We start from the raw sequence: 15,000 nt of genomic DNA on the forward strand, positions 1-15,000 counted from the left end.
CACACACACACAAACACACACAAACACACACACACACACACACACACACACGGTGCAGCACGGTGTCCGAGGTCAGAAGAAGCGGAGAGCTTTCTATACAGAGCAGATATTGGGTTATTTATTTCTTAGTGGCATTATGAATCATGATAGGGTTGTAAACAGTCAATGGAAAAAATCGGCCACAGATGTCATACATATTTGTTTTCATTTTGTTCTGACCTCATGGGGGGGCGGAAACTTGCCCTCCGAGGGCCACATCTGGCCCCAGGGCCGCCATTTGAATAGCCCTGCGGTAGGGCGTCAGACTTGTAGCCCAAAGGTTGTCAACTTCCGACCCGCCAGGTTGGTGGAGGGAGTAATTAACCAGTGCTCTCCCCCATCCTCCATGACTAAGGTATCCTGAACATGGAATGGCCCTGCCACACTGCTCCCTTGGGGGCTACCCCCTTGCACGGGTGAGGCAAAAATGCAGTTTTGTTGTGTGCAGTGGAGTGCTGTTGCTCAATGACAATGGGAGTTGGAGTTTCCCAGGTGGGCTTTCACTTTCACTTCCACAACACTTGTCGCCAATCCTAGATGGAGATCAATCAATCAATTACGTAAAACGTTTGTTGTGTCAGTCACACTAAACACTAGCTAAACAGTTGTAATGCTGGATGTCGGGACTTCCGCCTTAATCTCTGATTCCTGGGATGGCTGAGTTCATCTGAGCTCTAGTCTGAGTATAGTAGGCTCCGCTCCGCTCTCCGCTGCGGATTATGCTCCGTAACCCTTATCTAACCCTTGCTAACCTATCTACCCTCTCATGCTCCGTAACCCTTATCTAACCCTTGCCTAACCTAACTACCCTTTCATGCTCTGTCAGTGCAGTATCCTTAGCAAGGTTAGCATTCGTGTGTGTGTGTGTGCATGCGTGTGTGCAATGATTGTCTTTTAGAGTAAGATATGTCAAACTCCGCCCACTCGATGCAAAGGAATACACTCAAGTTTGGTCTACAAAGGGGGCGTTGTCCCCTCTTTCTTCTATTTCTGTGATGTTTGGTGGTGCATAAAATGGAAAGTGAAATTAATTCAAATTTAGGCCCTGTATTCCATTGCGGGGAAAAAGGCATGTTCTCTTACTTTATTTGGAAATGTGGGAACGTGGAGTTGTGGAACATAGGGCCTTTATTTGAATAATTTCTTAAAATGTGGTAACATGGAGCAGCAGGAATAAGCTGTGGGCCCATTGGGCTGTGGGAACATAGATCTGTCCCCCGTCCCCTCATATAGTCGTTAGCATTATCTAACATGAATGATCTGCTGTCGCTACCAAGGTTAGCACTACCTAACTGCTATACCAGTGTAGTACCCTTGGCAAGGCTAGCATTAAGCTCTTACCTCATACTAATAGCCTAGCCTAACCGATCATGATCCGCTACCAGTCTCTATTATGTTAACACACACAGCATTACCTAACTGCTATACCAGTGTAGTACCCTTAGCAAGCCTAGCATTAAGCTCTTACCTAATGCTAATAGCCTAGCCTAACCCATCATCAGAGATTATTAAGTATAGAGATATGCCAACATAATAGGTTTCTATGGGCACCTAACGTGACCAGGTTCCGGTCTGCCTAAAGGGGTGTGTCATAATGCTCCTTACTTTGAATAGAACAGTCCTCAGGTCTGCCTAGGTCTGCCTAAAGGGGGATTCCCCCCCTCCCCCTTGCAATAGTAGAACCCAGAAACAAAGGGCCAATGGAACCTCTCTCTCTCTACTCTCTCTGCTAATAGCCTAGCCTAACCGATCATGATCCGCTACCAGTCTCTATTATGTTAACACACACAGCATTACCTAACTGCTATGCCAGTGTAGTACCCTTAGCAAGGCTAGCATTAAGCTCTTACCTCATACTAATAGCCTAGCCTAACCTATCATGATCCGCTACCAGTGCAGTACCCTCCAAGCCTGGGAACTCCCATACTGCCTTTAGTTCTACACAATCGTTTCGATCTGAAAGACAGTCTGGAAGGGATGACTCATAACGACCAAGATCATGGTCCCTGTGTCATAATGGCCAAGCATTCCGACCTTAACAGTTTCTCTGTCCAATCAGAGAGCAGGGCAGTGTGTCATAATAGCCAAGTATTCTTCTGCCCCCTACGGAATTTACCATAGGCAACTCCCCAGACCTAATCTCACTTGTGATTAGGTCTGGTGTTAACCAGGCAAGTAGACTCCCTCCCATTAGCACACACAAGGCAGTGGAATATGCACTCGAATCCCTTACCTGATACCCTGGTCTAACTCCTACATCAGGGGTATTCAATTAAATGTCAACCAGGGCCAGTTTTTCAAATCCCTACAGTAAAGGGGCCGAACTATACTTATGTATTTTATGGTTGCGGACTGTCAATGAAAAAAATATGGGAGACTTCATTGAAGTGGGGGGTCTGGGGGTCTGTATTTCTGTATTCTGTATTTCAAGGGGCTTGTGGGGAGCCATTTGAATAGCCCTGCCCTACATAGTAGAGCTTTAGTGACCCCGTGGGGCAATTGGGTTTGCAACACAAACCAGACATCTGTTTATCTGTTTAGCTGTTTATTTGTTTATTTGTTTGTTTTCATTAAAGGTAAACGACCTGCCGGACTTCCTGAGCGGTCAGGAGCGCGAGCGTTCTCAGCACATACGCGTCATCTACACCACCACAGTGCATGCTGGGAGGAGAGGCTTCCGGCAGCGGAGATGGAAAACCATCAGGCCCGACCCCCCCTATGCCTCTTTGTATCCTATGGAAGGTAATAAGATATACAGACTCTTGACATGATGTCTAGTTTAGTTTGTGTGTGTGTGTGTGTGTGTGTGTGTATGTGTTTGGGTTATAATTTGGTGACAATAAGGTTATAACATAAGCTCTGCGCTAAGGGGTCAAAGCGCTTGGCTCAACTTCATATAACCAAAGCGACTTTCAAAAGAGGACATAATCAAGCCAACATCACAAGCAAATACAAAGTGCACAGGATAGTTTAGTTTGTGTGTGTGTGTGTATGTGTTTGTGTGTGTGTTGTGTGTTTACTCGTTATTTACTCTTTATTTACTCTTAAAATGCAACTGCACTTGTTGTTCTGTATATTTCCTGTGCACTTTGTATTTGCTTGTGATGTTGGCTTGATTATGTCCTCTTTTGAAAGTCGCTTTGGTTATAAAGCGCCTGCCAAATGCAATGTAATGTAATGTAATATTCAATGGTATACTGTATACTGTATCTCAGAGGATACATTATTTAAATACAGTACACACTGACAGTATGTAGTACATCTAGGCTTCCAGCAGTGGAGGTGGAGACCGGGGGGGGCAACCCCCCATTCCGACATACGGCCATTCCGACAGTATTGAATTGTCATTCCGAGCCATTCCGAGTCATTTGAACATTGTTGCAAGTACTTAAAGGCGCCTGAACAACATTCTACCTCAATTGATATTTGCAACAATGTTGCTACACGAGCGGAAGTGAAGAGAGTGACAGCACAATTACAGAATTAGTGTATAATTTAGTGTCTAATTTTGTCACGGTACAAATGCCCTTACAGGTAGGGTCTGAAAACAGTTCCTGCAAGCTGGAAAAATGGCGTTTTCGATAAAAAGTCAATGGCGGTTTGTCTGAATGGCGGTATGTAACCGAGAACAGGCCCCCCTATGGGAGATATGCCTATTGAATTAAACTTGTGTCGTCTATGATGTCTTGGGGCGTCATCACGAGGCCTCGAGCACCAGGGAGGATGGGAGTTAGGATAATGGAAACAACCCACCGGCAGCTTTGAGGTGATTGTTGGCCCTCGTTTAGCGGTTGTCTATTAGTGGAGAGCGCACAACACAAGGAGGCCAAAGAACAAGAAGACAAGAGGACTGAGAGACTCACTCAGGACGGTTTGCCCTCGATTAGAGTTGTGAAAGAAAGTGAAAAGTGAAAGCCCATTGGGAAACTCCAACTCCCATTGTCATTGTGACACAGCACTCCACAGCACACAAGTGAACACTGCACACTGCACACAACGAAATTGCATTTATGCCTCACCCGTGCAAGGGGGCAGCCCTCAGTGGCGCCCCATGGGGAGCAGTGCGGTGGGACGGTACCATGCTCAGGGTACCTCAGTCATGGAGGAGGATGGGGGAGAGCACTGGTTGATTACTCCCCCCACCAACCTGGCGGGTCGGGAGTCGAACCGGCAACCTCTAGGATGCAAGTCTGACGCCCTAACCGCTCACCCATGACTGCCCATTGTCCACCTGCCAGGTGTGAGGCATCACCTCTACAGCATTGATTCTCAAAGTGTGGTCTGGGGACCACTGGTGGTCCGCCACAGAGCTCAGGTGGTCCGCGAGCGGATTTCTACTTTTCCAAGACAAGCCTGCAGTAAGCTATATTTGTAACATAATTACAAAGCTAAGCACAGCTGAAGTCACGTTTTCGCAACAATGAGACTTGAGGATTGTGAATAAAAGTAAGTGATTTGCATCGAAATTAGCAGTGTCAAATTAGCACCTGTCAGATGTCAATTGAGTTGACAGGTGGTCCCGGAACATTTTTGAGAGGAAGAGTGGTCCTCGCCCTGAAAAAGTTTGAGAAAACTGCTCTATAGATTGAGAACATGAGGACACACTGAGAGACTCTGGATGCTTTGAGGTGAGCATTGACCCTCGTGGGGGGCAATCGCTATTCCGACATAGTGCTATTCCAACATGCCGCTATTCCGACACTTTTTAGGGGTTAGGGTTAGGGTTAGGGTTAAGGTTAGGGATGTCGGAATAGCGGCATGTAGGAATAGCGGCGGACGGTGGAAAACGTGTCGGTATTCCTACAATAGCAGAACTTAACTTAACTTAAGGAAGAAAAAAATCCAAAGAAGTGTGCGAACCTTTTTTCAAAAAATAGGTATTCCTACAATAGACATTAACGTCGGAATAGCGACATGTCGGAATAGCGCCACGTAACCGACCCTCGTTGAAGGCTGTCTGTCTACCTGCCAGTAGTGAGGTGTGTGGAGAGCACACAACACAACACAAGAGGCCAGAGAGGCAAGAAGACACGAGGACACACTGAGATACTCTGGAGGCTTTGAGGTGATTGTTGGCCCTCGTTTAGAGGTGACTACCGGTCAGGTGTGAGGGAGTGGACGACTACCTCTGGCTGTCCTGGGTTTTGAGTACACCGGCACACTGTGTGTGTGTGTGTGTGTGTGTGTGTGTGTGTGTGGGGGGGGTTCTGAGTACACCGTCTTGGCTCTTGCCCTGGTGTGTGTGTGTGTGTGTGTGTGTGTGGGGGGGGGGGGGGGGGGGGGGGGGGGGGGGGGGTGGGGGGGGGGGGGGTGGGGGGGGGGGGGGGGGGGGGGGGTGGGGAGGTTCTGAGTACACCGTCTTGGCTCTTGCCCTGGTGTGCGTCAGAGCGTGATTACCCTCTGCAGGTCTCCATGAAATCCCATTCAACATCACACCTCAGCGGCCCAACAGATCAGCGTGTGTGTGTGTGTCTGTGTGTGTGTGTGTGTGTGTGTGTGTGTGTGTGTGTGTGTGTGTGTGTGTGTGTGTGTGTGTGTGTGTATGTGTATGTGTGCGTGTGTGTGTGTGTGTGTGTGTGTGTGTGTGTGTGTGTGTGTGTACTCTACACAACAGATTCAAGAGATCAAGAGCTTTACTCTCAATCATTACACTCCATTACATTACATTTGGCAGACACCAAAGCGACTTACAGCATCGGACATAAGCAACAACATGCAATGTGTGAATACGGAGCACAGGCTAGCAAATGTGAGCATACAGTGCTAGCACAGGCGTAGCAAGGCTAACAGGCATAGCATGTAGTGGCAGCCTCTTAGAGCAGATGGGGTCTCCGGTGGTCCTATTCACTATTTGCTGAAAATACTCAACCACATCATAATAACAACATTGCTATGACAGTACCGAGAGACTTAACTAACAGATTAAGACATAGCCATTACAATTTTGGTGACAGTAAGGTTATGACATAGACTCTGCGCTAAGGGGGGAAAGCGCTTTTGAGTCAACTTCATAGTTGTGATACTGCGCTATGTCAATACGTTGTATAAATATGCTGTATTGTATGGTATTGTATTGTTAGTTTGTCATGAAAGGACATGTTTTCAGTTGAGAACTTAGTTCTCACAAGCTTCTTGAAGGTGAGGAGAGTTGGAGCTTGTGAAGAGACATGAGGCTTGAAGAGAGACGAAGCCTGTTCCAGCGCAGGTCACAAGGCAGACAATAACGAATATTGCATAATAACGAGACACACTCACACTGTTGCTTAATTATTGTCACAGTTCTTAACTGGATGTTGAATCCCACCTAAAGCATAGATGAATGCAGGAAGCGAAGGACAGCACTCTTCAGATTTTTTCTTTGTTTATTTGCCCACGAACGTTTTGAGCAGAGCCCTTCTTCAGAGTGCAAAGTCGATTAATGGCATGTTTGTGGGCGAAGAAACAAGGGCAAAAAAGGAGTGCTGCCCTTTGCATCCTTCAGACAATGGCGACACAGTTGGCTTACTCTGTGTGTGCAGAGGGCACAGCTAAACGGCTAACGGGTTAGAGGAAGTGTTAGTCTGCATCGCAGCTTTTGCTTTGCCAGACCCCCGACAGGCCAAACAGTGTGTGTGTGTGTGTGTGTGTGTGTGTGTGTGTGTGTGTGTGTGTGTGTGTGTGTGTGGGTTCTGTGTGACAGCGCTATTCAGGTGCCCAACAGATCAAGGGCTTAACTCACCGTCATTACACTACATTACATTACATTACATTTGGTAGACACCTTATCTAAAGTGTCATTACATATTACATTACATTTGGTAGACACCTTATCTAAAAGCAACTTACAGCATCGGACCAACAACATGCAATGTGTGAATACGGAGCTCACTGGTGTAGCAAGGCTAGCAGGTATAGCAAGGTTAGAACATGGGAGCATATAGTGTTAAAGAGCTTTGAGTCAACTACATAGTTGTGATACTGCATTAAATAAATACGTTGTATATAAATACGTTGCATTGTATGTTATTGTATTGTTAGTTTGTCATGAAAGGACATGTTTACAGTTGAGCACTTAGTCGTCACAAGCTTCTTGAAGGTGAAGAGAGTTGAAGCTTGTGAAGAGTGTTGGAGCTTGTGAGGAGAGATGAGGCTTGTTCCACCGTAGGCGACAAGGCAGACAATGACGAATGACACAGTTGGCTTACTCTGTGCGTGCAGAGGGCACAGCTAAACGGCTAACAAGTCGGAGGAAGTGTTAGTTAGTCTACAGCATCTCAGCTTTTGCCAGACCCCCGACACGACAGGCCAGCAGATCAGCGGTCCGCCTTCACAGCTTTAGCTAATACCCTCGACCCCTAACGAGCCGACAGACCTCCTATCAGTGTCTACAGAGCTTATACGCTGTTCTCCCTCCCTGTGGCTCCTGAGGTCTGTGTAAGTCGTCTTGTTGGCTTCCTTTGGTCTGGTTTCCATGACACCTCAGCAGACCAAACAGATGTATCAGGGCTCGATACAACAGAGCTAGTATAGGAAGTCTGTTCCAGTTACTACAGAGCCACTTTTTCTGCCTCCCTGTGGCTCCTGAGTTCTGGGTAAGTCGTCCTCTTGGCTTCCTTTGCGTCAAAGTCCGAGACGAGTGATTCCCTTGACAACTCAGCACAGTGCACCTCAGCAGGACAAACAGATCAGGTCTTTCTCTACAGCTTTACTCTACATTCACCCTCTACAGCTTTACTCTACATCGACCCTCAACAGGCCAACAGATTAGCCGGTCCCTTACAGCTTACAGACGCCATAGACACAGAGTGGTTGTCAACCTTGATCCATATAGTGTAGAGTTTCTCAACAGGGGTGGTACAGCCCCCCAGGGGGCGTTGGGGAGCTCTAGGGGGGGCTTTGAGAAGGATACAGCTGAGAGGGGGCGATGCTTAGTTACCATTGGGGGCATTAGTCCATTTTTTTATACTTAGGGGGGCGTTGTCGGGCTTATGATGAGGTCAAGGGGGCCTTGAGAGGCTTGTGATGAGGCCAAGGGGGCGTTTGTTCAAATGAGGTTGAGAAACACTGCACCATATCGACCCTCAACAGGCCAACAGATTAGCGGGTCCCTTACAGATTACAGACACCAAAGACACAGAGTGGTTGTTGTCAACCTTTTTGGAATAAACGCCCTCCCTCATCATTGGCCAGCTACCGGTAGCGCCCCCTTGACCTCATCATAAGCCTGCCAATGCCCCCCTTGGTATTAAATAGTAAAATGGACTTTTCCTACTCATTAACAACTGAGTGCCCCCCATCCTCTCAGCTGTTTCCTTCTCAACGCCCCCCAGGGACTCCCTAATGCCCCCTGGGGGGTTGTTGAGATACACTACCATAGACCCTCATTAGCCCAACTGATCAGCGGCCTGTTGTCAGGACTTTTAGGCATCAGAGACAAACTTACTTTCATTTATTTTTAGTTTTAACTAAACCATCCTACTGCACATTGTCCCCCAGCTTGCAGGTGCTTCATTGGGACAAACATAACTTGAAGAGGGAAGCAGGAGAACTCCGCAGCTTAACGCTTTAAACATTTGCTAAGTGCAAACACCCGACTTTGAAAATGTTGTAAACATCGAAAGGTTAGTCAGGTGTTTTCACCTAACAAATGGTTTAAAACTTTAAGCTGCAGCTTCTCTCTTCAATATAACATCCTGTCCGTTGTCTTCATCTACATCACAGCTTTATTCTCTACAGGCGCAAACACCAAACAACGTCATTGGGAGACCCCGACCCCCCATTTCCGATGCTCTTCGTTCGAGTTTTTCCGCGCTGGAAAATAGTTCCCAAACTAAAATGACGAGTCAAGCTCTCCATGTTGATTTCTAACGTAATTTGCACTTGATGTGAATGTGCAGTACACAGAAAGTAATTGGGGAAAATATCCAGTAAAGTAATTCACTTTGGCCGAAATCTTTCAATGGGGATATTCCTTTACGTAACTGTCAAATCCTGGGGTATGACCATAGACCCTTAATAGGTGACACTCCCTTAACAGCAGGGCTTGACACTGGCACCTGCCAACCGGCCAAATGCTGGTAAAACTTGGCTGTGGCTGGTAACAATTTCAGTGTCACTAGCCAATATGGCAGGTAGCTTATTCTATGGTATGACATAGGCCTATCAGAATAGCGTATATTCTGCACTTTGCCCTTTGTGTATCAATTGTTTAGTTCAAGAAAAAGCTCAGTTACTCAGTTTCTATTTGTTTGTTTTATTTCCATGTAGAAATCCATGCACTCATCTTCTTGCTTTAAGCACCCTATCTTCTGAGGTTAGATGTACTGCGTAGATTAAAAAAATAAAAAATAACAAAAAATGTGTGGCTAATAGAATAGTTGGATGGCTAGTGACTCGGGAAGACCACTAGCCATATCGGTTGGCAAGCTTAACAGGTGACACTCCCGTTGCTTTAGCTTACTACAGTCATCTAGAGGCTAAAAGACAAGACGCCTGTAATCAGCATAGACCCTCATAAGGCCGACAGAGCAGCTCTAGGTGTCAAGGTGAAGGGCTTTAGTTTACTACAGACCCTCATGTGACGTATGCAGAGTAGACCTACTCAAGACCATCAGTAGACCTACTCAAGGTCAATAGACCTGTTCAAGGTCAATAGACCTACTCAAGACCATCAGTCCTCAGAGGATTCCTTGAGTCTATGAATCAATCCATTGATATTGTCCTGCTGTGAATGGTGCTAACTTACTACATTCGTCTAAAGGCTGAAAGACCAGCAGCCTGTGTCATCTCTGTATCATATAGACTTTCTAATGGCCAACAGAGCAGCTCTGGGTGTCAAGGTGAAGGGCTTTAGTTTACATGTGACGTATGCAGAGTAGACCTACTCAAGATCATCTGTCCTCAGAGGGAGTCCTTGAGTCTAATGATTAGATCCATTGATATTGTCCTGCTGTGAATGGTGCTAACTTTGGCATACTACAGTGTGTGCATTCCAATATGCGACCTTGCGTCCTCCACTTGTGCTTGTGGCCTCGTACCAGGAAGTAATATGTCATGATGACATCACAGACAACAGCATTATATTTCAATATCTTGCAAAAGCTCAATTATAAAGTCATTTTCACATTTGCAAACTGGATGGTGAATGAAGAATAATCCCCCAAAAAATGTTTTGGCTAGGCTGACAGCCGGGAAACTTTTTTGTTTTCTCCATGGAGGAGTGGTCAGGAGGTGGGGCGAGGCCACAAGAACAAGTGGAGGACGCAAGGTCGCATATTGGAACGCACTCAGTCTCTCTGAGGCTAGCAGCCTTATCACCAGGCTGTGTAATCACCATAGACCCTCAAAAGGCCAACAGCGCTGGGTGTCAAGGTCTAGGGCTTTGGTTTACTAAGTCTCCTAGTCTCCTTGTATGGAGAGCAGACCTACTCAGTCCTTTGAGGGAGTCCCTATTATGATCGGGATATTAAAGTATCCCGAATTTGTGTTTGAACATATAAACACCTTTTCCCAACTTCAGTATCCCGGATATGCAGGATTTTCAGAAATCGGGATATGCTAGGTGGAGTACTCTGAAAGAAATCGGCACATGGAAACACCTTATCCCGGATACAGAGGCTTCCCATAGAACACTCCCATAGACGCTAGTATCCAGGCTGCACACATTTGAAGAGAATTCTATAACGGCCAAGAATGTAGACCTCTCAGTAGCCTGATATAAACGCCTCGGTGAGAGTCTAATTAGTGAAAGAAAGCGAGAGCCCATTGGGAAACTCCAACTCCCATTGTCATTGTGACACAGCACTCCACAGCACACAAGTGAACACTGCACACTGCACACAACGAAATTGCATTTATGCCTCACCCGTGCAAGGGGGCAGCCCTCAGTGGCGCCCCATGGGGAGCAGTGCGGTGGGACGGTACCATGCTCAGGGTACCTCAGTCATGGAGGAGGATGGGGGAGAGCACTGGTTGATTACTCCCCCCACCAACCTGGCGGGTCGGGAGTCGAACCGGCAACCTCTGGGATGCAAGTCTGACGCCCTAACCGCTCACCCATGACTGCCCTACAATTATTAGGTCCATTAATAGTGTCCTGTGCGTTATTAGCTTTTATGGCTAATGGCTAATATTAGGGTGTAGTGAAGTGCACCATGGTCAATATGATGAGTATGAACTGGGTAAGAGTGCAGTGTGTGTGTGTGTGTGTGTGTGTGTGTGTGTGTGTGTGTGTGTGTGTGTGTGTGTGTGTGTGTGTGTGTGTGTGTGTGTGTGTGTGTGTGTGTGTGTGTGTGTGCACGCGCGTGGGGTGGGGGTTGGGTGGTTGTGCGTGTGTGTGCAGCTGGGTGATCTCTCACTTTCGTCAAAGAAATAAAATCAGCTTATGTTAGCGCTAGCTTAGGTGTGTGTGTGTGTGTGTGTGTGTTTGTGTGTGTGTATCTTAGTGGCAGCTTAAGTGTGAGGATTACACACCATGAAATCACCCAGGCTAATTATGGAGACACGCACTCTCTCTCTCTTTCGCCCTCCCTCTCTCTCTCTCTCTCTCTCTCTCTCTCTCTCTCTCTCTCTCTCTTTCTCTCTATCTCTCTCTCTCTCTCCACTCTTTCCCTCTCAAAGACACTCACACATTGTGTGACATTGTTGGGTTAGGGTTAGGATTAGGTTAGGCTTGCGTAGCTCTTTGAGTGCCATGGACTTGAAATCGAGTCTTTTCAGAATGTATGGCAGAGAACCAAAGACTTGATATCAAGTCAATTGCGTTTTTTTTATGGGGGGTGGGGCCTAACACGTTGACCTGGCATGTTTGTTGTTCACATGGACAAAGAACAAAAAATGTTTTTAGGGCTCTTGAAAAATCACTCAAATGTTGAAAAACGCCTGGCAACCCCCTGGTCTGAATTTGAAAATGGCTGGCACTCAATGAGTTAAGGAGCTGTTGGAGGAGGTTGGTGGACTTTAGGGAGAATGCATTTCAGCTGCAGGGTTATCAGCCAGAAACCACCAATTGCCAACGTTTCACTTCTTTAATTCCAGAACATCTCCTGGTGGCAGAGCAGTGACAGGGACACCTCCCTGTGTATTAGGTGTTCTTTCCCCAGCTTCTGACGCAGCCAGAGCCAAAGATTCCCTTTCTCCGCCCCCTCTGCCAGTTCCTTTGTTGCCTTCTCACGCAGCCAGAGCCAAAGATTCCCTTTCTCCGCCCCCTCTGCCAGTTCCTTTGTTGCCTTCTGACGCAGCCAGAGCCAAAGATTCCCTCCCTTTCTCCGCCCCCCTCTGCCAGTTCCTTTGTTGCCTTCTGACGCAGCCAGAGCCAAAGATTCCCTTTCTCCGCCCCCCTCTGCCAGTTCCTTTGTTGCCTTCTGACGCAGCCAGAGCCAAAGATTCCCTTTCTCCGCCCCCTCTGCCAGTTCCTTTGTTGCCTTCTGACGCAGCCAGAGTTAAAGATTCCCTTTCTCCGCCCCCTCTGCCAGTTCCTTTGTTGCCTTCTGAAGCCTCCCTCCGGTGACTCCCACGTCCTTCAGGAGGCGTATGGTCGACAACCTCATGAAGCCTCTGCGTCCGACCTCCACTGGGTAGATGGTAGTCTTCCAGCCCACCTCTCGGCACTCAGCAGCCAGCTCAGACTACTTGGCCTTTTTTCGCTCGGAGGCAGCCTCCATCCCTTCCTCCCTTCCTTGGGGAGTCATGGGTAAGCGGTCAGGGCGTCAGCATTGTGTCCCAAAGGTTACCGGGTTGACTCCTGACCCACCAGGTTGGCGGGGGGAGTAATCAACCAGTGCTCTCCCCCATTCTCCTCCATGACTGAGGTACCCTGAGCATGGTACAGTCCCGCCGTACTGCTCCCTTGGGGCACCATTGGGGGCTTCCCCCTTGCACGGGTGAGGCATAAATGCAATTCCGGTGTGTGCAGTTGGAGTTTCCCAGGTGGGCTTTCACTTCAGCCCATTGGCACGGTTAAGTAGCTATTAATCTTCAGTGGTGGTTAACCTACACAACCACCTTCAAGTTGTGACATATTATAACATACATAATTATAACTTATAATTGCTTCTGCATGAAAGGGTTAAGAGGTTTGAGTGTGTTCAACTTTTGAAGCCAAATGATGCTTTAGAGTAGAGTAGAGTAGAGCGGAGTAGAGTAGAGTAATTTTAATCCCAAAGGAAATTAATTGTACATTACAGTAAAAGTATAGCACACTCTTGAGTACCACCACACATGCTTTCTCTCTCGCGCACGCTTTGGATAAATGCATCATCAGCTACTGTGCCACCAGCCAGAGCATGTCCCTCCGTGCTAATCAGATCGACTTGCTTGGCGTCCACCCAGGAGCTGCGTCATGGCCCACACTCTTTGGCTGCATGGACAGATTGGATTGGCCATATGGCATACAGGAGTGGATTGGCCATAAGGTATGCAGGGCATTTGCACGGTGGACTGTTGATGATATTGGCCTGGTCCTTCCCTCAGTGTATTTCATTTCATTTCATTTATTGTTTATTTAGCAGGGACAGTGGACAATATACAATTGAGCCAGATTATAGCCACACGGCTAATTTTCATCTGTAGTGTAGTGGTATCAGTCCTCATGTCGCTACATCAGACTACCCTGGATCAGATATAAATATTCATTTTGGCTATTGTGGTCAAAATAGCTCATAATAGATGACCAATTATGTTGTCACAGACTTCATATAGATGACCAATTATGTTGTCACAGGCTTCATATAGGTGACCAATTATGTTGTCACAGACTTCATATAGGTGACCAATTATGTTGTCAATGGCTTCCTTCACTGAAGCGTGAATGCCTGGCGGACCATCTTCGCTGAAATTGCCCGGCCTGATTTGTTTTTTGCCCCAGTCCAGCCCTCCCTATGGGTAGGCACTGTGTCTCCTATGGACTGTGGGCATCTGTGCAAGAGCGCTGAAGGGCCTACGTGTGTGGTTGTGGCAGGTGTGGTGTATAGTGGTTGGGGAGTTAGACATTACATCACAGAGTTACAGATTTAATCCCCTATACCCTTACCGATCCCTTCCTCCCTGCATGGCTAAAGTGCCCTATCCCCAACACTGCTCCAGGGACTTGGAACCAGTACAAACTTTGGATAAAAGTGTCAGCGAAGTGTAATGTAATGTCATGCAATGGACACCCTGAGAAAGATTGTGTTCCTTTTAGCTGTGTGTCCTATACATGGCTTTTCTTTTTTTGTTTTCCCCTGGCTGCACGAACCTGGCTGCGCACAACTCAATCTCTGATTGTTGGAAACCGCTGCCAGTCAAAAAATTAGCTCACGTGATTGGCTGCCAGTGTTTTGCCCCTCCTCACAACACCGTGTTTATAAACAAATAATGTATGGGCATCTGTCCAAGCAGGCTGAGGGCCTACGTGTATGGACACATCTCTCGACCTTGGCCATGCCCTTACAGCAGTGGCTTTCAAAGACCTTCTTGGGTACCAAAACTGGGGCTCTGAATGCTACAGCAAAGAGCTCCTTGGCGTTGTGTGTGACAGTCAGAAGTTTTGAGAATTCTGGTGATGGCCTCTCCATCACGATGCCTTCCCCTTCGGGAAGTCAGCTGAGCTTCACACACTCCCAGAGGCCTTATGCCTGATGAAGATCCACGCTATTATGACACTGTTATGTCACATGTTTGACGCTGGCGTGAAGTTACGAAGTGTGTGTAACCCTGTGATTATGTCCTCGTATGTAAGTTGCTTTGGATAAAAGCCTCTGCCAAATGTAGTGTAATGGGGAGGGAGGCCTAGCCTCGCGAGCCATCCTACGTACTTCCGCCAAAGGANTGGTAGTATTATGGGATGGTCAGGACCAGGCTAAGGTAGGCCTAGGTAGGCAGCGCTGCAGTGGACTATCTAGTTTATTCAGATGGCCCGCCGTGGCCTGACTAGTTTAGATTACCTCAGCCGAACAGGTCATTTGATTCCTCTGAGAGTGTGTGTGTGTGTGTGTGTGTGTGTGT

The 15,000-nt window shown here is 47.3% G+C and overlaps 1 protein-coding gene across 1 annotated transcript in view; it reads left to right on the forward strand.

Moving 5' to 3' along the window:
- The window catches only part of c15h12orf56 (chromosome 15 C12orf56 homolog), a 57,661-nt gene that overhangs the window by 5,848 nt on the left and 36,813 nt on the right, over positions 1-15,000 (forward strand). The window contains exons 2-4 of the mRNA XM_063217815.1: positions 2,616-2,781; positions 5,446-5,497; positions 12,543-12,593. Coding sequence (XP_063073885.1) covers positions 2,616-2,781; positions 5,446-5,497; positions 12,543-12,593 — 269 coding nt within the window. The remainder of the gene's footprint in view (positions 1-2,615; positions 2,782-5,445; positions 5,498-12,542; positions 12,594-15,000) is intronic.

The sequence above is a fragment of the Engraulis encrasicolus genome, chromosome 15 (genome assembly GCF_034702125.1).
Source record: "Engraulis encrasicolus isolate BLACKSEA-1 chromosome 15, IST_EnEncr_1.0, whole genome shotgun sequence".
Taxonomy (NCBI): Eukaryota; Metazoa; Chordata; class Actinopteri; order Clupeiformes; family Engraulidae; genus Engraulis; species Engraulis encrasicolus.